Consider the following 24,336-nt stretch of genomic DNA (forward strand, 5'->3'; position numbering starts at 1 on the left):
TATGCTTCAAGGGAGACTGGTGTAACTTGTTGTTTAGTCGTTTAGTTGTCTCCGACTCTTTGTGACCCCATGGACCAGAGCACGCCAGGCCCTGCTGTCTTCCACTGCCTCCCAGAGCTGGGCCAAATTCATGTTGGTCGCTTCGATGACACTGTCCATCCATCTCATCCTCTGTCATCCCCTTCTCCTCTTGCATTCACACTTTCCTAACATCAGGGTCTTTTCCAGAGAGTCTTCTCTTCTCATGAGATGGCCATTTTGGAACCGCCGATCAGCTGTTAAAAAATCATTGCTTTGCGATGATCGGTAAGCGAAACAGGGTACCAATCATCGCAAAGCGATTTTTCCCCATTTAAAACATCACAATGTGATTGCAAAAATGATCGCAAAAAGTTCATTGCTATGCGATTTCATCGTTAAACTGGGCACCTGTTAAGCAAGGCACCACTGTACTGGAAATTTGCCCATCACTGGTTATCTTGTGCCCCAAAATGTGTCTGCACGTACAGATTCTAGCTTGTTTTTAATACATGTACCTGAAACAGGAAACTTCATGCATGTCTAGATTTAAGTGTCAAAAAGAAGTAATTATACTAGATTCATTGAGGGATGCTATAGGACAATGATGGTGAACCTATGGCACGCGTGCCACAGCTGGCACACAGAGCTCTCTCTCTGGGCACACGAGCCATAAGTCGCCATAAAGAAATACTTATCCATCTTCTGATCCTGTATTTTGGCACTCCCCTCTGCTGGTGCAGTGGTCCAGCGGAGTAGTGAAATGGTGACCATTACTGGTCTAGCCCAATAGAACATTGGAGGACCAGTAAGTATTTATTTATTAATACTGCCCATGGGGGGGGGGGAAACAAGCATTTAAGCCTTGCAGTGCAGGAGCACTAGGTACTCAGAAGCAGCCACTACCCTCAAGCAGCAGATTTTGCAGTACCAGTATATTTTTGTCATCTATCCATGGCATGGATCCACATGAATTTTAATGTACGCCCATCTCCAAATCATTGCCCATCTCAGTTTCTTCGGTTGTGGCACTGGTGTGAGAGGTTGGACTGGAAGCTTCTCCAAATGGCACCAGGGCTCACTGGCTACATGTGTCTGTCCAACACGACACATAATATACTTGCTTAGGAGCTCGGACAGGGAACCCGCAGTGCCTAGCTCACTCCCTCACACATGCATTATGATGTTCCCAATTCCTGTGACATCACAAGGCCCCACACCATGACTTTACAAAAACCCACCCCAGGCATTGGGCCCCAGATATAATGAGGGGATGGGGAAGATAATCCCATGACAGCCCCTGACAAACAAGACAACACTTCAAAACCATTCCAGAAAAAAAAATTATTCATTTTGGGAAAGGGGCTAAATGGGTATCCTCAGCGAAGACAAGGGCCTAGTTCAGTTCCAGCAGGACGCCTGCCTTCTGGTCCCTTGCTTCCCCCTGGGGAAGAGGAAGCTTCGGGCCCTGCAACGGAAAGAGAGAGAAAAAAACAATTAAGGGGGCAAACTCGTTCACGGCCATCAACCGGCTTCAACCCAGGCGTATCCACCGACCAATGTTCTTGCAACTTCATCCTGAAGTTCCACCTGCCAACATCCACTGGCTTCCACCAGGAATATCCACCCGTTCATCTCTTCCACTCCGCTTCTGAAGCCAGCTTTGCCAGCTCCTGAATGCTTCTGTCACACTCACGCCCCGGCGACATCCCCACGGAACGCCAGCCAGCCCATTCACACACACGCCAGCCACACACACTCCGACACACACCTTCACTCCACCAGCCGTTCAAACACACGCCCAGGCTTCCATCCACCGATATTCACCAAGCTTCTGCCAGCTGGTTTCAGGAGGCTAACGTCCCTCAGCTTCATCCGCCAACCTCTGCCGGCCTCCGCCTTGCGGCCTCAGCAGGGAGATTCCACCAGCTTCTGTCTGCCAACGTCCACCGACTTCCCTCTGGTCCATTGCCGACATCAGCCAGCTTCAAGCCTCGGATCTCTGCCAGCCTCGAGCTGTTAACTCGCCAGCCCACTTACCAAGATCATCTGCTTTCGCGAAAGAACTTGCCTTGGGGCAGAAGGGCTGCCGCTCTCCCTGCCGGACTGCCTTCTGGCCACTGGCCTCCCTTCTGGTCTCCTGCCCTGCCCAGCAAGCCCCTTTTATCTGCCAGCAGAGAGGTGGGGCCCTGTGAGGTCACAAAGACCCAGGTGAGTGAGGTTGGGTTCCCAAGGTAGCAGCAGCAGCACCCTCGGGATTGGCCGAGTCCTGAAGATGATTTCAGTAGTCCCTCTGATCATGTGATTCATCCACAAAAGCTTGCATTTTGCATGATTTTTAAAATATATTTTTAATTAGTGGCCTATAAATGTATCCCCTGTCACCAATCCTTCTGATTGTTAAATCTCCTGGCCTTCTGACAGGATTCTAGGCTGGTGCTCCAAAAAGTTATCTTCCAGCATTATCCATAGTCTGAAATTTTGAAAACGATTAAAAGAAAAAAAAAAAAACAGAAATAGGTATTTTCACAATGTATTTACCCAAACTGGCCACTGCAGGGACCCCGAGACCATACTAGGTATTGTTACTGTTGAAGAATACATAGCATGGTCTCTGGCTCCCTTGGTTTCCAGTTCTGGTGATATAGGTGAAAATACATATTCTTGGATTTTGTCCTTTTACCATGCTAGTTATTATTAGAATGTTCACTATTATTCACAGTTTACAGCATCCATGGGGGGCTTGTAACCAATCCCCTGCAGATATGGGGTTCCGACTGCTTTCTGATTCAGAAACTGTGTTTTCTAGTTCCAAAATCACTCCCTGTGTCAACATTTGTACATACATAGTGTGTTGTGCATACCCGTACAAATTGCTTCCTTACCAAAATGCTGAAATCAAGTCACAGGCAGCTGAAGTCACGCACCTACTGACACAAGAAAGGGAACACACTATAAAATTATGTAGAAGATGAATAAAGTGGATAGAGAGAAGCTCTTTTCCCTCTCATGCAGTACCAGAACCAAGGGACATCCATTCCAGTTGAGTGTTGGGAGAGTGAAAACAGACAAAAGAAAGTATTTCTTGACCTAGCGTGTTGTTAGTCTGTAGAACTCCTTGCCACAGGATGTAGTGATGGAATCTGGCCTAGATGCCTTTAAAAGGGGATTGGACAGATTCCTGGAGGAAAAATCCATCACAGGTTACAAGCCATGATGGGGATGTATAGTGTAGGCATCCTTCAGTCACGAGAGACTATGGTAACATGCTCTGTATGGAGGACTTGGAACAGCGTCTAGTGTGGCTGAGGAGGCCAATTCGAGAGTTGCAGTCTCTTCCACACTGAAGACAAATCCAATCTGTCCCCTGTCCAGCTCCCTGGTTTTGCTTCCTTTGTGACTTCCTCTTTGCCTCGGCCTGCTGGACAAGGGTCTCTTCAAATTGGGAGAGGCTGTGGTGTACCGCCTGCCTCCAGGCTGAACGATCAGATGTCAGAGTTTCCCATCTGTTGAGGTCTATTCCTAAGGCCTTCAGATCCCGCTTGCAGATATCCTTGTATCGCAGCTGTGGTCTCCCTCTGGGGCGATTTCCCTGCACTAATTCTCCATATAGGAGATCCTTTGGAATCTGACCATCAGCCATTCTCACAACGGGGATGTATAATCTCCAGGCTTAAAAGGAAGGTACCTCCAAATACCAACTGCAGGGGACGGGTATCAGGAGACAGGTATCTAGTTGTCTTGTGTGTTACCAGGGGCATCTGAGCATCTGGTGGGGCCATTGTGAGATACAGGGTGCTAGACTAGATGGGCCCTTGGCCTGATCCAGCAGTGCTCTTCTTATACATTCTTATGTTCTTAAGGAGCTGAAATTCCCAAAGTTTTCCAATATAATAGTAATAATATACTGTACGGGTATTCAGTGTTAACAACTCTAGAATAAAACAATAATGCTGTACTTCCTGTCATTGCAAAATGTGATACAACTTTCATGAAATAATTGAGTTGGAAGGAGCGTATAAGGCCATGGGGTCCAACCCCCTGCTCAATGCTGTAATCCAAGTCAAAGCAGATCTGACACAAGGTTGACCAATTTTCTCTTGAATGCCTCCAACATGGCTGCACTCATCACCTGCCAAGGTAACTGGTTCCAATGTCATACAGCTCTAACAGTTAAGAAATTTTTCTCTATATTCAGCCTAAATCTGGCTTCCTGTAATTTGGGCCTTTTATCATGTGTCTTGCAATCTGGGATGAGTGAGAAGAGATCCTGCCTCTCCTCAGTATAAATGCCTTTCAAGGATTTGAAAAGTGCTATCACATCTGCCCTCAATCCCCTTTTCTCAGGGCTAAACATTTTTAGCTCTTTCAGCATCAGATCATAGGGCTTGGTTTCCAGTCCCCTGATCATCCTCAGATGAGTAGAAACCATCATCCTGGACATGACTACAACAGAACTCTTCCAAATGTTGAAAAAGAGAAAACACCTTGCGGCCTGGTGGGAGACGAGGGAGCAGAGTGAAAATCTGAATTAGCCCCAGGATAGACCTGCAAGGAGGAAAAGTGAAGTGGGAGGGAAAAGAAAGAGAAGAGAGAAAGAGAAAGGGTAATTGTTGGGAATTTGGGAGGAGGAAAAAAAGAATCACGACAGCTGAGTGGAGAGGAAGACCGGGTCACTGGATGGGTCCATGGGAGGACGAGCCAAGAACGGGGATGCCTCGGTAGATGAGAAGGAAGAAGCAGCGGGAAGCACGAGAGATTTGAGGGCTCCTAAATCATGCAAGGAGGAGCACCGGTGCTAGTTTTGAATTAAAATGAAATACGCGGGCAACAACAACAATAACAAAAGGGAGCAGAATAGAAAATAACTAATAACAGAGGTAAGAATACTTAATGCTAAATATTTTAAAGATGATGAAGGTGTGGGGGAGGAGGCATGGAGCCATTGGAAGCATTGCAGGGGTGCTCCTCCCCTCAATTTTAGCCTTCCAGTGGACAAGCTAAGTCCCTACATAACATTACTCTTTATGACTCTTAGTAGATCATGATTAAGTTTGGAAAGTAAGGAAAAACCTACCAATGATTAATAAGGGTCTGGATAATAAATCAATGCCATTGACTGTACTTTGCATGCCTGTATTTTCATTATAGGTCATGTGGCAGGCAGGTGCCCCAACTGTCTTGTTCCTGGGGCCCTATATTTTAGATCAAATCACATTGACTCATTTGCTGGAAGAACTTACAATACTTTGTAGCTACACATTTGCAAACCTAAACATCTCTCCTCAGAGTCCAACTGAGCTAAATGGAACTTACTGCTGGGTAAGCAGGCACAGGACTGCCTCCTCCCGCCACCCCCAGAGTGTGCTTCTGGATCAGGCCTTTAGTACCACTGCAAACAACAGTCATGGAAAGATGTATTCTCAGTATAACAGTAATGAATGGTACACTAGAAAGAGGTCTTGTGAATGATAACACCACATGCGAATCTTAGCACAGGTCAGGCTTTTGCCCATCATAGCGAGAATACAGGAAGCTTCTCTGCGTGTCTCGTAAATCAGCAGCAAATTCAGTGCCTTAGGCCCCAATGAAAATAAAAGAACACAACTATGGCTCTCTGTCAAACTGATAGAAATCAAGGCTTGCATTCGTAGACACCTGAACCACTAGGCCAGTGATGGCGAACCTACGGCACGCGTGCCAGAGCTGGCACACAGAGCCCTCTCTGTGGGCACACGAGCCATAAGTCGCCATAGAGAAATACTTACCCATCCTCCGATCCCGGATTTTGGCACTCCCCTCTGCTGGTGCAGTGGTCCAGCGGAGGGGTGCAATGGCAGCCTTTACCGCTATAGCCCAATGGGGGATTGGAGGATCAGTAAGTATTTATTTGTTAATACCACCCATGGGAGGGGGGGGAAACAAACATTTAACCCTTGCAGTGCAGGAGCAGTTGTTTTTTCTAAACTAAAATCTCAGCATTTGGGTTTTAATTGCAGTATCGGCACTTTGAAATAAATAAGTTGATTTTGTGTTGCAGTTTGGGAACTCGGGCTCAAAAAGGTTCGCCATCACTGCTATAGGAACTTGGGCAACTGCTTCTGGACAGGAAAGACAGATTAGAGAGTGAGAATGCTCTGGCTTTTTTTGTCAGGTTTGGCCCACTGGTATTTCCTGTCTGGCCCAGAAGCTTCTTTTGCTGTGCTGTTCCATCATAAGCAATAAAGGGTTCTTAAAAGTCTAGGGAGCAGTAGCAAAAAAATGAAGTCTGGTTTGCAATGGCTAGATTGAATGAATGATCGGACCTACTGTAAGTCCTCTTCCTGTCTTCCAGATAGTACACTCTTGTCATACTCATGGTTGGTGTGAAATTAAGATAAAGGTTATGATTGCATCCATGCTCAGAGTTTGCCCATGGTGTCTAGTACAGTTAGAACAAGGACATTTCCTGCAGTGAGTGAATATATGAAGTATGAGTGATACACATAGCCTTATTGATTGCAAATAAATGAAAGGGATAAGTAGATTTTACATTTGAATGAATGCCTGGATTTTTGCCCTCATCGTTTCTAAAATTGGAGTACTGAGTTGCAAAATTTGGAAGAAGCGTTTGCATTGAAATAGAGCTCATTTGGTATGTGTGTATTGGTCTGTGAAGAGCACACTTGGTCATATGCAAATTAAATGAATTCCTGCACCTGTGTTGTTAACTCTTATTTGTTGTTAACACTAATGGATTTCATCTTGGATCCTTCTTGTAATTTGGTGTATTGTTTTTATCTAAGTGTATATAGGTGTCCTGAATTTGTACAAATCATAATGTGTACTTTCTTCCATTTCTATGTTACCAGTCTCTTTCACATTTAGTACTGTGGCTGAAATCCTGTTCCATAATTTACGTAAAGCAGTGTAGGACTAATGATCATTCATTCATTCATTCATTCGCTCATTCATTCGTTCATTCGTTCATTCATTTATACCCCATCCTTTTAGTGAGCATGCCACTACTCTGTGTGGCTTACAAAATATTATAAAACATACAGCTGTCATCAATAACATAAAACATACATACTGTCATCAGCAACTGCAATTTTTTGGAAATAAAAAAAATTCTGATCCCCTTGCAAGATGCAAAGGTGCCTGTGGATTCCTTTTGTTGATGGGAAAACCATTGAGGGCTGTGGGATTTCTGAAAATCACCATCACAGAGAACATCATCAGGCTTATGCAATGTATGTGATGAAACAGGATTTCAGCCAAGACATAAAGAAGGCAAAAACATCCGTTGTGCCAGTATTGTGAATTATTTTTACTTTCCATTTCCTATATTTCTGCGCTTTTAAATTTTAAAATTAAAACTTTGTTTTTCTCGTTAATGCAATAGCTTTTGGGAAGTCTTCCGACTTCCCTTTTCCTCTGAAAATTCTTATAACTAGAAGAGGAACTTCAGGATAAGTTTGTATTTCATCTTTGCTCAGAGGTACAAGCATTGGTAACATGCACTTAACCCCAGTTTTTCCCACACTGCTAAAGCTGACTGCAACCGAAATATCAGTGCCAGTGTAGCATAAGCAGCATAACTTTTGACAGTGAACTGCTGCAAGTTCTGAAGCCAGCTTAAATATTATTTGTTGTGTATGCAGTTACATGACTTGATGTACAACAGGCAACATCTACACTGATTTCATAACTTGCAGGAAAAGTTGCTCTCCCCACCCCGTCTCTCCATTTATGCTATGCTTGCATTGGGCCTTTGTTTAGCATCTTTCTCCCACATTTATTACTGCGAGGAGACCAGGTTTGGAAAAGTTAGTTTCTTGGACGACAACTCCCAGATTTCTTCAGCCATCATGACCACTAGCCATGGTGGGCGACACTGTCCAGATTACAGGACTTCCTTGTGTGGCCATTATGCAAATCATAACATGTGGTCTCTACAGTTATCTATAGGTCTCCGGGGTTCTTCCTAAACTCTTATGAATACAAGGATAGAAAGATCTAGCTCTTACTGATTGCAGGTTTACTTTGAGAATTGCATGGAAGCACAGGAGCAGACAGATCATAAGCATATCATTTCCCTTGTGCATTATTTTATTGGACTTTCTTTTCATCCTCTTCTCTTTGCTTATTTCTGTTTGGATTTTCAGCCCAGTGATAGAAACAGTTTTCCTCATTTCCTTTTCCCTTCATCGTGTCTCAGAATCCATCAGTTCCACTCATCCTTTTTCATTGACTGCTTGGCCTGCTCTGGGCGGTTTGCCAGCTCCCGTCTGACCTGGACCCGGAGGCCCAAGATGGATGATCTTGTTTTCATTTCATAAGTCAAGATACGAATTAGTCTTTTGCCTCCAAACATAGCCTCTTTGTTACTCCATTCTGTTTGAAGTTTCGTAATAAGGCAATATGTTAAACTATGGTTTAAAATGGATTGGTTCTGGCTTGTTCCATATCTCGGATTGCATACATGAGCAAAAGAATTATTGATATTACTCAGGTTATGGAGCTGAGATATAATTATCTGAATATGGTCTGTTTGGTGTGTACCATGATTGATCACTATCTAGAATGTTTGGCTTGAGACACGGTGTGGTTTAGCTGCAAGATAGAGTATCAAGTTAGGATCTGGAAGACCTGTGTTCAAATTCTCACTCAGCCATGGAAACTCATGGGTAGTAGCAATGGCAGACCACTCCTTGAGTGTCTAATATCCTTTTAAAACCTGATATTGTAAGTCAGAAGCAGCTTGATGACTCAGAACAACAGGAATGTTTATGGGGTTTGCACGTAAAGTGAGGCTTATCTTACGTGAACCTGCCAGAAAATTAAAATGGCCTGCTTGTTTTAGCTCCAGTCGGGCAGTGGACTGGCTTAGAAGACTGAATTTATTCTAAATGCAAAAGATGATGCAAGTTACTGTCGTATAACATTAGCAGTTGGCTTGGTATAGCTGGGCAGGGTGGTGGCAGTATTAATCCTTCCTGCTAAATGCTTGAATTTCTGCTTTTCCATCCCATTGCCTGCCTGATATATTAGACTGCAAATCTGAGGAAACCCTCCATCTTATATCCACTGAGGTAGATGGTTTGAGAATTTTTGGAGGAGCAGCCCATCATATCTGAAGGGAAAGAGTCTGGTGTAAATGGCAGTAAATCTGTCACTGGGAAATCAGTTTGCTTGAAGTAAAGTGCTCTCTGTTTCAGGCTTGACGAAAAGGAGTTTAAGTCAACAGATTATTACGGGACCATCCTTACTTGGTTTATTGCACAGGTACCTTAGCATAGATGAAGGTGAATCTCAAAGAGGGGTTTATAAGCTTTCCCTCCCCCCTTTTTTTTGCTGTTGCATTTCTTTTTAACATGCACAAAGCTTACTGCTTGACACAATCCAAGTCTTTAGAGAAACATCGATGCCCCTATCATCCTGCGGCACTGTGATGTGTATCTTGAGTTGTTCTAAAGAGGTGGTTCTCAACCTTGGGGAACCCCTGTGTCCATTGACTGCAGTTCCCAGAAGCCTTTGCCACAAGCTGCACTGGTTGGGGTTTTTAGGAGTTGCAGTCCAAGAACACCTGGGAACCACTGTTCTAAAAGGGGGAAAGTGCTTGGTCTGATCATGATTTAGATGGAGGACTGCTTGGGGCACTCACGCCCTGGTTATATTTCACCTTACCGCTATTTAGGTACAGTGGTGCCTCGCTTGACGACGTTAATTCGTTCCAGCGAAATCGCTGTAGAGCGAAAATGTCATCAAACGAAATTTAAAAACCCATTGAAACACATTGGAAACCGTTCAATGCATTTTAATGGGCTGAATACCTGCTTGTCCAGCGAAGATTCTCCATACGGCAGCCATTTTCGGTGCCTGTATAGCAAGGAATCCGTCCCAGAAAACAGCAGGTGGCCATTTTGAAAGCCGACAGTCATCTTGAAACCCAACGATCAGCTGTTTGCTGATTGTCGTAAAGCGAAAAATCAGTTCCCGAAACAGGGAACCGATCAACGTGAAGCGAAAAAACCCAATCTAAAGATCGTTTTGTGATCGCTTTTGCGATCACAAAAACTTCAATGTTAAGCGGATTCATCGTTAAACAGGGTAATCCTCCAGCGGGGCACGACTGTATTTTAAAAATTATCACCCAAGGAAGGGCTCCTGACTCAATCTGTCACAACTCTGCTCATTTGGAGAACAGTTGTCTGAAAAAGAGCCCTGTGTGGGTGTTTTTCATGGAGTCCCAAACCTTGAAATATGGGGATTCACGTGCAGTGGAGAGCAATGTGGAGAGGTTTGCTCCTGCCTCATTGTGTGTCGGTTTTTGGTTTTGACTCCTTTTGAGTGCAACTGAGTAAACCTTCTCCAGTGCTCCTAGTGAGGGTGGCGGTACGTTGCCCCCAGCATCAGAGGCCGTATAGTGTTGCATTATCAAGAGCTGAGGAATTGAACATCCCTCTTTTTCAAGAGGCTGTGGAATACTTATTTGGTGATCTGATCCTGCGTGATTCCTTTTATTTTTAATGTGACACCTACGGTAGGAAATGGTGTTCATGTTTTGCTGTCCACTTTGACTCTCTAAATAGGGACGTGGCGGCACTGCGGGTTAAACCGCAGAAGCCTCTGTGCTGCAAGGTCAGAAGACCAGCCGTCGTAAGATCAAATCCGCACGACGGAATGAGCTCCCGTCACTTGTCCCGGTCACGACTGGACTAAATGTCAAGGGGAACCTTTACCTTTACTTACCTTGACTCTCTAGGCCAGCGATGGCGAACCTATGGCATGTGTGCCACAGCTGGTACGCAGAGCCCTCTCTGTGGGCACACGAGCCATAAGTCGCCATCGAGAAATACTTACCATTCCTCCAATCCTGGATTTTGGCCATTACCGGTCTAACCTGATGGAGGATTGGAGGACCGATAAGTGTTTCTCTATTAATACCGCCCCAAGGAAAAAAAACAAAAACAAGCAGTTAACCCTTGAATTGCAAGGGCAGTTGTTGTTTTCTAAACTGAAACCTCATTATTCAGGTTTAATTGCAATGTTGGCACTTTGAAATAAATAAGTTGCTTTTGTGTTGCAATTGGATACTCGGGCTCAAAAAGGATCTTCATTATTGAGTCTAGGCCCTGAACAGAGCTGAGAAAGTTGTGGTTATAGACTACAACTCCAGGAGTCTCAACACAACTAGCCTGTGTGAGTGATTCTGGGCAGGTTTGTTAGATCCATGCAGTCCATGTACAAGAAAGGAAGTGCCCTCGTCTCTCTCCCTTTTAAATAATTTAAATAAATACATACAAACACATTCAAACAAGTGACCTTTCAAGGATTTGCCCAAGATCATGGAAAAGCTATATTTTTGAACTACAACTCCCAGAATCCCGAGTCTTCTGAGAGTTGTAGCCTGAGAAGCAACTTTCTTAAACTGTGCTTAGGCAGCACTTAAACTCAAATAGTAGAGAGTACTTACTTGAGATCAAGGCCTGTTGAACACATCCAACATGTATAGGGTGGCACTGTAGAAAATGTAACGAGCCATGTAGCCATTAAGGCATCTGCCTCAAGCAAGTGCTATCTAATCCCCATTTGCCATCTGCCCACCCCACCCCTCTATTTGTTTTCTTCCAGGAACTCCCATTTCTAACCATCAAAGACATTTTTTTTTTTAAAAAAAAAAAGTAGGAGTGAAAGCAAGATAACTTCTGCTTGAATGTTTCGCAAACAGGGGAGGCAGGAGAAATTGTTTTGAGTAAAACAAGGGGATGAGATGCCGACGGACGGCAATGTTGATTTTCTTCCCCGTTGAGATCTTTTGCCTTCAAGACAGTTTTAGCAGCCCGAGGGGGGACGGTTACAGCATGAAATTTAGGAAACCAGGACCGAATATGATTCTCAAGTCTTCTGTCTAGCTTGTTTCCTAAGACGCCAGGGAGAGAAACCCTGGCTGTCCGTAGCTATGATGTAAAAAAAAACAAAAAGCAAGGTACAAGCGAAATATACAAGTCGAGCTAGCGCAACCCCCCAGTGCATTCAGGGAAGCCAGATGGTGGTGCCTGTTCAAGCAGAGAAAGGCAGGTCAGCCTTGAGAAAGGTGGATGTGGGCTTCGAGCAGGTGGGAGAACGGGTAGCAGGCTGCGCCACAGAGGGACGGGCGGTCCTCCATGGGAAGAGGAGGGCCCAGGGAGGAGGACCATCTGTAGAGGGACTGTCTGGGGCCAAGTCCCTCTTCCCAGGGGAGACCTGGCTTGCCAGTTGATACAAGAACAGCTGGAATGGAGAGGGCAGAGAGAGGAAGTGTGAAAGGATGATAGAACTTCTGGTTGTTAAACTAGGGAGCTGTTTCTGAAGGCAGGGGGATGTTTTCTTAGGATAACTTCTTCAAATGGCACACACACAGACAGTCGTCTTACTCAGATTATGTCAAGCACTCCGTACACAAGAAAGGACTGGGACGTGGTGGCGCTGTGGGCTAAACCCCAGAAGCCTGTGCTGCAAGGTCAGAAGACCAAACAGTTGTAAGATCGAATCCACGCAACGGAGTAAGCGCCCATCGCTTGTCCCAGCTCCCGCCAACCTAGCGGTTCGAAAGCATGCAAATGCAAGTAGATAAATAGGGACCACCTCGGTGGGAAGGTAACAGCGTTTCGTGTCTAAGTCGCACTGGCCATGTGACCACGGAAGATTGTCTTTGGACAAAAAACTGGCTCTATGGCTTGGAAACGGGGATGAGCACCGCCCCCTAGAGTCGAACATGACTGGACAAAAAATTGTCAAGGGGAACCTTTACCTTTACACAAGAAAGGAAGTGTGACTGTTTTTCCTCTTGTCATCCATAGGGTTGCTCCACACAAGCCAAAAGTCTGGTTCCACCTCCACTCCACCCCATGTTTTGCCTTGCCTGGGGACAGTAACACAGAAAGAACAGGCTTTCCTGCTTTTGACATTTTGTTTTTGTTTGAGGAAAGTGACGATAAAGGGAGATGGAACTTGCCTTCTCCTCTTATGGCATGTGGATTTTATCCATCCTGGTTTATAAAGTAGAATAGGAAAATATGCATGGAATTCAGGAAGGACTAATAGACTGCTTTAGCTCTTCGGGATGTTAGTTGGTGCTTTCCTGGATGGTCCGTGGGGTGCGTGTGAGTCTTTGGGTAGCTCAGTTTTGCAGCTTGTACTATCATAATCTGAGAAGTTGCTTTATTCCATCTCTTCTGTTCAGTTTGCCAGGGCACTCCTTGGTGCTTGGTGGACAAGTAATACACTTTTTTTTTTTTGGCATTGCTGTGTATGTTTCACACGTGTCTTGAACCTTTGGCTCATATCTTGTTCGGAGCACAAGGGCAATCATAGAGGTGCTTTGGATCCTCTTGTGCAACCAGTCATACAGTGGATTGTGTGACCAAACTTGCAAAAATGGGACACACAATGGAAAGGCTGCTGGAGTACGGAGAATGCTTTTGTGTTTGCACCTTACACAATCATGTGGTCTTTGTTTCCCCTGTCATTGCTCTCTGTTGTTTCGGTTTTGTTGTTTTGATTTGAACAAGTCATAAGACTGCGGTAAATTTAGATTTAAAAATTAGAGTTGACGTTTTTCTAATGATTTTCGATGACTTGTGCTATGTACTCCGTCCTCATCGCATTCATGTTTCCTTTCTGGCATGGAGGACATGTGGTCTTGCCCCCTCCCTTCAGAAAGTACCTTCCTTTCTCTCCAGGTGTTTGCTTTGAAAGAAACCTTCTATAAGAAAGGACAACTGTAGCATCCTACCCTACATTTCTGGAGAAGAATCGAAAAGGTTTTAGATGGGAAGTAGCATTAGGTACTTTCCACTGGCTTGAAAGAGTCCCTGATAAACATCAGTTTTTGAAAATGTGAAGTTCACTTATCAACGGCTTTCATTACATGTGTGAAACATTTGCCTGTGGGTAAATACATGGCTGTATTCAGTTGCTTCGTTGTTACTGTTCAGTTGCTCCCAGAAAAGCAGAGATGTAAAATGATGGTTGAAATGATGGGTGAACAGAGGAAGCACATGTATTTGATGGATCAAGCAGGTTACGAACGAAGCTCCCCATTGTGCAAAGAAGTCCACAATTCAGTACACGGGAAATGCAGCATTGAACCTCATTTTTGCTCTTATAATAATTCTCAAATAACTAGATTTGATTTCATTTCATTTGTCTGTAATAAATGCTGCCATTTTCTATGCTTTGTTTCTTTAATCTTAATATTATGACTCTTTGCAGAATTGTGGTGTTTTCTCTCTACATTAGACTTGCCTTGTTTTTGACAATGGGATTGGGCAGGAAGCATGCTATGGGGAAGTAGGAGCCGATGCTAAGAGCATATGCTATAATGTCTGTAATCATCATAATCATCATGTGCCATCAAGTCAGTTCTGACATGGTGATCCCTTTTCAAGGTTCTCCAGGTAGAGAATACTGAGAAGCAGTTTGCCATTTCCTTCTGCGAGGGGTTCTGTGAGACTGTGCAGCTTGCCCAAGGCTACACGGGCTGGCTCTCCTCGCAGGAAGCACAGTGGGGAATTGCACTCCCAGCCTTTGGTCCCACCGCCAGATTCCTAACTTCCCGAGCTATCCAGAGAGCTATAGAACGTAGCAATCAATAAAATGGATGAATTCTAGGTTATTTTTCACAGTGTTCCTTCTATACTTTTCCAAGGCATCTCAGTATCAGTAAGGACTGAAAACACAGGGCTAAAATATGTGAATAAAAGCAAAACAGAGCATGCTGCTTATATATCGCCCTGTAGCACTTAACGCTCTCTCTGGGTGGTTTACAATCCAGTTATGCAGACTACTCTTTGCTCTCCCTCCCCAGCAAGCTGCATTCTCAATTTACCGACGTTGAAAGGATGGAAAGTTGAGTAAACTTTGAGCCAGCTATCTGAGCATGGGATCGAACTCGGATCATGAGCAGATTCTTCACTGTAGTACTGTAGTTTAACCGCTGCGCCACAAGGCTCCTATAGACAGGCATTCCAGTATCACTGAGGACTAGAAACCTAGGTCTAAATCCAAGAAGGTATGATAGGAATTCTCCTCCTGCTTCCTGTTTTCCTCCCATACCCACCCCAGGTCTGCTCTGTAGGGCTCCCCAATCTCATTGAGCAGATGTGGGAAAGGGGGGAGCATTCACTTCACTTATAGAATCTTGTCTGTTTGCAGATACAATTCTTGGATTTTTAAAAATTTTTTGTCGTAAGTGCTGAAGCAAAAACTTTCAGGACTTCAACAACATCCTGTGATGCAATTCCACATGCAGGTGAAATGTATGGAATTTCACATGTCTACAAAATGTAATATGTAGTTTTGCCCTTCAGAGATTCAATTTGCAGGTCTCTTGTTTGCTTACATTTCTTCTGTTGGTTTGAAAAAACAGCAGGCTAATTAAGGAAACAAGCCATTGTTTGAAAATACTTGCACTGCAAAATGTAAATGTAAAAAAAAAAAAAACACCTACTTGTCAGAATGAAAAATGACAATTGCAGAAAAAATAATATGTAGGACATCTGCTGTGACTTTTCCTCCCCCCTCCCCTTCTCTCTCTATCTCTGTCTTTGGAGGTTAACGTATGATTTAAAAATCCATTCCGGGCAAATAAGTAGAAATCAAAACAGACATTGCAAGCAAAAATAAAGAAGAGGAGCTCTATTAACATTTTACAAGATCTTTTTGGTGATTGACATCATTGTAAATATTGGAAATCGAACATTTTGACAAGGGGGATAAAAACACCCTCTGCCATGCCTTTATAGAGATGTCACATAAAATTACAGATTGAGTACATAAGAGAGTTCATAGTCCCTTAACAACTTCTTCATGCTTCTTTATCTTTAAATCATATTTGGACAGAAGAGCTCTTTTCATAGAGAGCACCTTCCAAAGAGGGTTTGCTTCTGTATAAGGACACGTGACCGGCTTAGCTGTATTATGGCAAAACAGGGAAGTGCTAAGAGACTCAGGAGAACGCAAAAGTTTGGACTTCTTTAAAAGAAATGCTAAACGCTTCTTCTAAAAGCTTTAAAAGAAATTGTGAGAAATGCTCACTTTGGAATTTTAGCATTTCACCTGCAATATTAGCTCTTGGTGCAGGTGAATTCTCCAACCAGTGTGGCTGGGGGTGGGGATTTCTAGCCATTTTTGCACACACACACACCAATAATTTCCAGGAGCTCTGTTTTGTATGTGCAAGGACCTAGGCTCAATCTTGGCCCTTTCCAGGGCAAAGTTTGGTAAAGTTACTTTTTGGACTGCAACTCACAGAATCCTCCAACTGCTATGGAAGAACAACTTTTGGAAAATCTGTTTCAACCCCTCCTTATCAAAACTGTAGAGAGGTGTTACGTAGGTCAGTGTAAGCAAAGCTAAGGTAAATGGGCCAAAGGTCTGACTTGATTCAACTTCCTGTGTGCTTTGTGCCAGCCTGTCTCAATAAATGTTCTTTTCTTAAGTAATTTTATCCTTTGCCGACTTGGGTCTTCACCAGAACTTGCTCCCTGTTGTTTGAAGATGGGACTAGGCTGGCCACGTGGCTTCTTTTATCTTTTTGAAGGTGTCTTCGGCATGATATGATTGAAACATAAAGAAATATAAGGGGGGAAACTTGAGACTTTAAAATGACCCACCCGAGTTAAGAACAGGTGGCAGCAGGTTCAACAGGGACACAGCTCACCTGAATAAAATGTATTAAAACTGTGTTCAAACTATCAGAATAATTTCTGATTATTCACCCATATTGAGATCCAATAGTGCAGTGGGGTAAATTACCCCAAATGGGGTAAAAATGGAAATCCTAGGGGTAATGAGGATGGTTGCGGCAGGCATTTTATTTCCGATGATGCTGTGTGTAGGCGGGAGTTCCATCGCAGGGAGAGCGAGCCCTGGCAAGGAACTGCACGGGGCACCCGCCTGCCCTCCTTGCCTCCAAAATGGAGGGGAGGGCGGTGTACCAGGCCAGCTGGACTCTTTGCCCAGCGGAGCCCTGGCCGGGGATCTCCTTCCTGCCCGTGCCCACCCACCTGGTGCGCTGATGAGGAGGTCCCCTTCCCACCCCGCCTCACCTGAGCTCATGGCCAGTGGACCTGCCGGACCTGCGGTACCCGCCTCCCCTCGCCAAGGACGCGCTTTCCCAGCAGTGTGGCAGCTCCAGACTGGCTACCCGGGCGGTGGCCACAGTTCCTGGGCAAGCGCAGAGGCGGGGGGGGGGGTCTGCCGCGGGCGGCGAGAGCCAAGAGGGGGTAATGACATATATAAATTGGGGGGGGGTAAAAGGTAAAAAAGTTCCCTGACCCCTGCAATAGTGGATCCTAATCTTGGATCCCCAGATGTTCATGGACTACAACTCCCATAAATCCTGGCCAGAACATCTGAGAACCCAGAGTTGGGAGCTACTGGGACCAGAACTCAGGAGTTGTGTATTGAAATTGCTCTTTGGCTATGAAAAACTAGTAGCCTGATGCTGGTAGTAATAAATGACTCCTTGAGCATCTTACACACCATGAAAACCTTATTATGGTGGAAATAAATGGGAATCAACTTGGTAGTGTGTAACACACATGCATATTTAAAGCAGCATATGTAGTTTTTTGCCAATCAGTGTTTTCATTGTTCCTTTTTTTATAGTGATAATTATCCTTGTGATTGAAAGCACTGGTTTCAAGCACATTGAAAGCAATGATTGAAATCATCTACCTTCTCTTAGGTTCAGTCCATCAAGAGCCTTCACAGTGCTGTGGAAGGCGGTTAAAGAATGGAATGCCAATTGCAGAAAGGAAGGTGGTGGCAGTGATGATGATGTTTGAGGGGAAGGAGAGTGAATCAAGAATGGAGAGTTGAATGTTGTGGGAAGAGAGCAGTTGGGGGACTTCAGAAAAGGGTTAGAAAAGATGAAAGTGTAACAGAAACCAAATGTTTGAGGACCATCCCTAAATAGGATTGTCTATACAGTGATGCCTCGCATAGCGATGATAATCGGTGCAGCAAAAATCGCTGCAAAGCGATTTCGTCGCTGTGCGATATTAAAAAGCCCATAGGAATGCATTGAAACCCCTTCAATGCGTTCCTATGGGCTTCAGACTCACCTTTAAGCAAAAATCCTCCATACGGCGGCCATTTTCGCTGCCCGCTAAGCGAGGAATCCGTCCCAGAAAACAGCGGGCGGCCTTTTTTTTACCCGGCGGCCATTTTGGAACCACCAATCAGCTGTTTAAAAAATCATCGCTTTGCGATGTTCGGTAAGCGAAACAGGGTACCGATCATCGCAAAGCGATTTTCCCCCATTTAAAACATCGCAATGCGATCGCAAAAGCAATCGCGAAAAGTTCGTCGGTATGCAATTTCATCGTTAAACAGGACGCCCGTTAAGCGAGGCACCACTGTATTTTGTTCAAGCCTTGAAGCCCGGTTTGGTCAGAGCAACTTTTGTATTCTGGCTGAGTTTTAGTAGAGCATAGACAACACACAGCCCTGTTGTTTGGTAGGATTCCCTTCAGAGCCCCAGGGCTCCTTCCAGAGAAGGAAAATAAATATGGGCACAGGGGAGGAGGGCCGTAGCCCTCCATTAGCATGCTGTATATGTAACTACCCTAATGGAAGTTGTTCTAGCTATGTAAGGATCCCCATTCAGCGTTAATTTGTTTGTATTACAGTAGATACCAAACGTCTCCACCCTGCTACTCCCCTCCTTCGTTCCTAGCCATCATTGTTCATCATGATTGGGGGTGATGGGAATTGTAGTCCATACACATCTTATTTGGGAAGGCAGTTCCAGAGCTACCAAGGTTTCTCTGGGTTAATAAAACAGTGATGAAGGTTAGTTCTGACTGCTGTCCAGATTGCTTTTTTAGACTCTTTATGTTTTTATGCCACCACAGAAGCCTGAACACACACACAGTTTCATTTGATTTTGGAAGCCAATAAGCCTGGTTAATCCTTGGATGGGAGATCATGAAGGGTATACTAGTGTTGTCAGATGCAAGTCCTAGAAAACCATCTTGCTTGAAACCTTGTAAATCTGCTGCCAGTCAGAGTTGGCAATACTTAATTAAATGGACCGATAGGTTGACTTGGTGTAAGGCAGTATAGTAATGGTTTTCTATGTATTTTTAGTATAGGTTTGTATTGGTTTGTCTTGCATGGTAAGAAACTTGGGTTTGATTGACAGTTGTATGTGGGATGTGCCAGGAGTGGCTGTTCAAAAAGTTGAGAAATGTGAAAGGCTGTTTATGAATGGAATGGTGAGCCAACAGTTGGTCAATGTGGTACCTGGATGGAGAAATTCTGTATTGTATATAAGAATATATGAGTGTGAGAGAGAGAGAGAGCGGGAGAGAGAGTTAATTAAGAGCACTGTGTATTTAGTGCTGTCAGAGCTGTGAGTTAAAATGAGTGTGGTCTGTTTTGGAAAGAGGTGGTGAAAAAAAGTATGAGAATACTTGTTTTAAAGCTATATATTTGTAATGAGGAAGTGTGTAATATTATAAAATTAATAAGAAAAATAAATTAATAAGAAAAATAAAGCCTTACGATTTTATACTGAAGACATTAAACATTGTTCTTACATTTTATCTTTACCTGTTCATTGAACCTTTTTATTCCTTTGTGTGTGTTTAAATAAGGTTTCTTTTTGTTTTACAAATTCATCTTATTTTATGGATAACAGGGTATTATTAATACCCATGCAAAGTGCTGGTCAGTACTATGACATATGGTTTATTTAGTGTTATCAACATAAACCAACTTTTGCTGTGTTTCACCAAAAACATTCTTTCTTTCAAAAAGTACAAGAGTAATCTGAGACAAAATTAATAACGGCAGTGCAGAGGGCTGTTCACTTGCATTAGTGATACGGATAATCCAAGAGAAGGAATCCCCTAGGTTTAAACAGTAACCCCAGCAATTTAGGGGAAGAGGAGAAACAGGAACATTCTCAAAGGGTGACTTTGTTTAAAAAAACAATCTTATCCCACAGTCTACATATGTAATGAAATTACGTTTTACAGTCACAAAACAAAAGCTAAGTTACAAGTTCTAGACCTGTTCTATGTGTTTATAATTTCCAGATGAAGCGGATTCTAATCCACAGAAAATTTATTTCTCTAAAGATGGTGTTAATATCCGAAGTGGGTAGTGGGATGTTATTTTGCGATGTGTTTACAGTTGCACTAACAAAATCCGTGCATGAAGGGACGCCCCCTGGTGGGATGCCATGTGCAATTGCACAGTTGTGGGATTCCTGTCAGTACAGGGCCAAGTTGCCTTCGATCTTGAAGGACACTCCCCCCCCCCCGTCACTGCAAAATCTCACCCAGATAATTTTTTTAACCGGAGGGAGTGGTATTTAGAGTAATGGTAAAACATTATTACAGTAACATTAATACTGTTTCTATACAAGAGGTAATTTTATTTCCTTACATAAAATACTTAATTAAATGATACACCAACTGCTCCCCATTCAGGTCTCTGGCTAAACTTACACCCTTCCTGTTGTCTACCTCGGGCCCCTGAATTATTAATCCTAATTCTATTTTCTTAGTTTCATCTTGAGTTCTGTCTGTTGGTCGCACACAAATGTGAATTCCTGCGAACTCCGGCCTTCTTATGCATATAATATGCTATTGGATTCCTAGTGGCTAATAAAAGGAGATCATGCTCCTTCAAAAGTATTTACTGTATTTTTCAGTGTATAAGATGCCCCCCCACTTTTCTAATCCAAAATAAGTGGGGTTTAGCAAGTGTAGGGGGAAAGGGATCAAAGCGCTGCAGGATCACTTTGATCCCTGCTTTCCCCTCCACTTGTTTTTGTTCTCTCCTCAGCTTACTTCCGTGTATAAGACGACCCTCGATTTTTAGTCTAAAAATTTTAGACAAAAGTATAATCTTATACACAGCAAAATACGGTATATGTTATCTCTAAGTGGGCAGTATATGGCCAGTGTGCTGTATATAACCCCCCCACCCCCCCATCCCGGAGCATTTTGGCTGCCCTCAAGATCACTCCAGAGCCATTTTCATTTTAGGAAGGTCCAAAAACCTCAAGATTTTCAGGCCCGGGAAGTCTCCTTTTATAGTTGTCAAACAGGATCCCTTAAGAACCACCCCACTCCCAAAAGCTCTTCTTAAAGAGAAACCAGAAGTGCTTGGAAACATATGTATGAGTTACGTATTTATTCTCTAATTCCTCCCAAGAACCCAGGGTTATACCTGATTGTTCCTTTGCTTTCCCATTTTGTTCAGAGAACTATGTGAGTTAGGTTGAACAGAGTAAGTGACTGGCCCAAGGTCGTACCATCCGCTTCAGAATAAATACATTAATTAATAGGTCTATGAAACGGACTTTCCTTGTCTATGTCAGACACTTCTCACTGTTTTCTCTTGTAGATTTTGCTTCAAATAACCATTGTGGTATAGGGCGGATGTATTTTTACTGCTATTTATTTGCTGTGAAATGTTGGCTTTCAGAAATAGTCATCATTTAGTTGTGTGTGTGGTTTTTTTTTAATTTGCATTTCTTCTCTGCATTCTTCCAGGAGAGTACATTAAAACATGGAGGCCGAGGTATTTTTTGTTGAAGAACGATGGAACCTTCATTGGTTACAAGGAACGGCCGCAAGATGTGGATCAGCGGGAGTCCCCCTTAAACAACTTTTCAGTGGCTCGTAAGTCTTTACCCTCCACAATAATTTTTTTGTTAATGATAATGATGATTCCTGGAGCCATGAACAGGAGCAATGTGCACGGCATTATTTTGCTGCAGGTTCCACTGCCCTGATGGTTTCATGCACCCTGTGAAAACTAAAACACAGGTTTAAATCATGACAAATACGGGTGGACTCAGGAACCCTGTGATTAACAAAGTAGTCTCTGTATAACAATAGTCTAAAAAGAAAATGCTTATGAGTAGCAAATTTATACAATATTTTGAGGGTTTGTTATTTCCAGGACCTACATTATCACTTTTTAAAGTTTCCTACATCTTTGCACTTTTTTGAGCCCCCCCAACACACACACACACGCACACACACGCACGCACACACACACACACACACACACACAGAGAGAGAGAGACAGAGACAGAGACAGAGACAGAGACAGAGAGAGAGTTTTGCGTTCTTATTTGGGACTTGCCGGCCAGCTTTTGATGCACCAGAAGTCAAAATTAGAGTGAACAGGTCTCAGGATGTAGAAGGATGTATTCTGATTTAAAAATGCTCCATGCAGGACTTCTTCAGAAGCTATATATATATAAAAATTGAAATAAATTAGTTTGTAAACTGGCAAGCTAATTTATTTTTATTTTTCTGTATAGGTCCTGAAGAATGCCTGTGCGCCGAAACACGTCAAGCATTTTTAGATCAGAATAAAGACGATTCACAACTTTCTGCATCCTGAGACCTGGTCTCTCAGTTTGACTTTTGCTCTCATTGGATGTACCAGTTTCTTTAGTTTCAGCTTTTAGTTTAGCCTGAGGATGCAGATAATTCTCTTCCCACATTGATAGCAGTGTGTACCCATGGTGCTTTTAAAGCAGCATATGAGTGTATTCTTGCTGTACAGCAGCAAGAAGATTCCACCATTTGTTTACCCTTCTAAAAGCAGCCCGTACCAGTCTTCTCTAGCTGCTTTTCCTTAAACCTGCTTCAAAATCCTCTAGTGACAAATGGAGATTCAATCCTCCTCTCTCAGCTTTATCAATTCATGTTGCATGATGGTGTCACCAAAGGAGGAGTGGGGTTTTGACACTTCCATCATACGAAACCTAACTCTCTTCGCCTTTAAGTGCTTGGAGGAGAGTAAATATTTTGACATTCTCGGAAGTCTCTAGGATAATACCCGGTGTCTCTGCGCCACACAACAGCAATTTGCATCTCAATGCCTTGGTGTCTGTTCAAGAAAGAAACATTTCCACTGTCCTACTTTACTTTTCAAAGACCTGGCTACCAGGAAGGAATCAAAAAGGGGCTCTTTAGAACAGTTAAACACTTCCTTCTGTAGAACATTTACTCTTCCTTCTCTTGACCAGTAATTTGAAACGGGATGCTAACAAACATGACTTTCTGTATTTTTTTTAAACCAGATTTCACAAAAGTAGTAAGAGCCATGCTGGTGAAAAATAAATTCCAAAGTCCCTATAGAGATGTGATATCTTTGTAGACCAACCCAAAGGGCACAAAAAGTGGGCAGAGATGCACAGAAATGCATGTGATTTCAAGAGAGAGGTTAAAAACAAAGCAGTTTGCTGTGGGGAGGGATGAGGCTTGGGGAAGTCCTGATGTGCTTGGCGTTCCAGGATGTGATGAGAGAGGGATGTGGCCAATGGAAGAATAGATCTCATCAGGTGAGGCAGTAGTTTCATGTTTCACCTGTGGTTGCCCACAAGCTCACTGATAACTAAGAAATTAGAAACTCCGAGTCCTATGTATTAAACAGTACAAATCTCCCAGAGGGAACTCAAAACTACCATCAGCACGTCTTTATGCTCTTCACAGTGGACCTAATTTTAAGTGGTGGACCAAGGACGAAAATCAGTGAAACCAAGCTACATTTTTTCTATATTATTTTTGTACCTTGTTCAGTCTAGGAAGGTATTGGCACAATATGGACTTCACCGGGATTGATTTTATTTTGCAAAATGGCCAGTTAGCCATGAACGCAGGATTCGGAACAGGTTTGTTTGTTTACACTGCCACTCCCAGAATTGTCCCATTTGTGTGGCCAGTTAGAGGATTCTAGCAGAAACTTTTCCCAGTCTGCCTGTACTGGGTTATTAAGAGGAGTGGTACAGATTTGATTTTTTGTTGTTGTTATTATTGTTGTTGTTTTCCTCTGTGGGCCCACTGTTATTGCCTGGAGTTCACAGGCTGGGTGCTGTTGAGGCTGACAGTTGCCTGATGGCTACCCAGATCCACACATTCTTTCCCGGCAATTTGTTTATTTGGTGGCTGGGTGCCATTTGAGTGTTTAAAATATCCCACGCTGTCCCAAAAGGTGTCATGTGACATTGATCTGTTTCCATGTGCTTGACAGGCCCTTTTCAAGCTGAACAAAATGTAGGGGTTCTGTAGGTGTGGCTGAGGTTGGGAGTTCAGAAGTCCGAATGATGTGTCCCAATTAGCTTTCCAGACTCTGCTGCTGTCAACTGTGTTAAGCCCAAGCTTGGAAGATCTAGTAGGCAAACAGGGGAGTGCAAAATGCTCTTGGTTGGGATCCTTAGTCATAATGTATAAAATGTAGGCTAACCTTAGGATGTCCATGGCACCTCTTGTTTTTAAAGGCTTGTGCTTGGAAAAAGTATTCTTGGTAGGA

The 24,336-nt window shown here is 43.5% G+C and overlaps 1 protein-coding gene across 3 annotated transcripts in view; it reads left to right on the plus strand.

Moving 5' to 3' along the window:
* Positions 1–24,336, plus strand: part of AKT1 (AKT serine/threonine kinase 1) — a 139,936-nt gene that overhangs the window by 75,646 nt on the left and 39,954 nt on the right. For all 3 annotated transcript variants that reach the window (XM_072986752.2, XM_072986751.2, XM_072986750.2), the window contains exon 3: positions 21,561–21,689. In XM_072986752.2, the coding sequence (XP_072842853.1) occupies positions 21,561–21,689 (129 nt within the window). The remainder of the gene's footprint in view (positions 1–21,560; positions 21,690–24,336) is intronic.

This window comes from Pogona vitticeps, chromosome 1 (genome assembly GCF_051106095.1).
Source record: "Pogona vitticeps strain Pit_001003342236 chromosome 1, PviZW2.1, whole genome shotgun sequence".
NCBI lineage: Eukaryota > Metazoa > Chordata > Lepidosauria > Squamata > Agamidae > Pogona > Pogona vitticeps.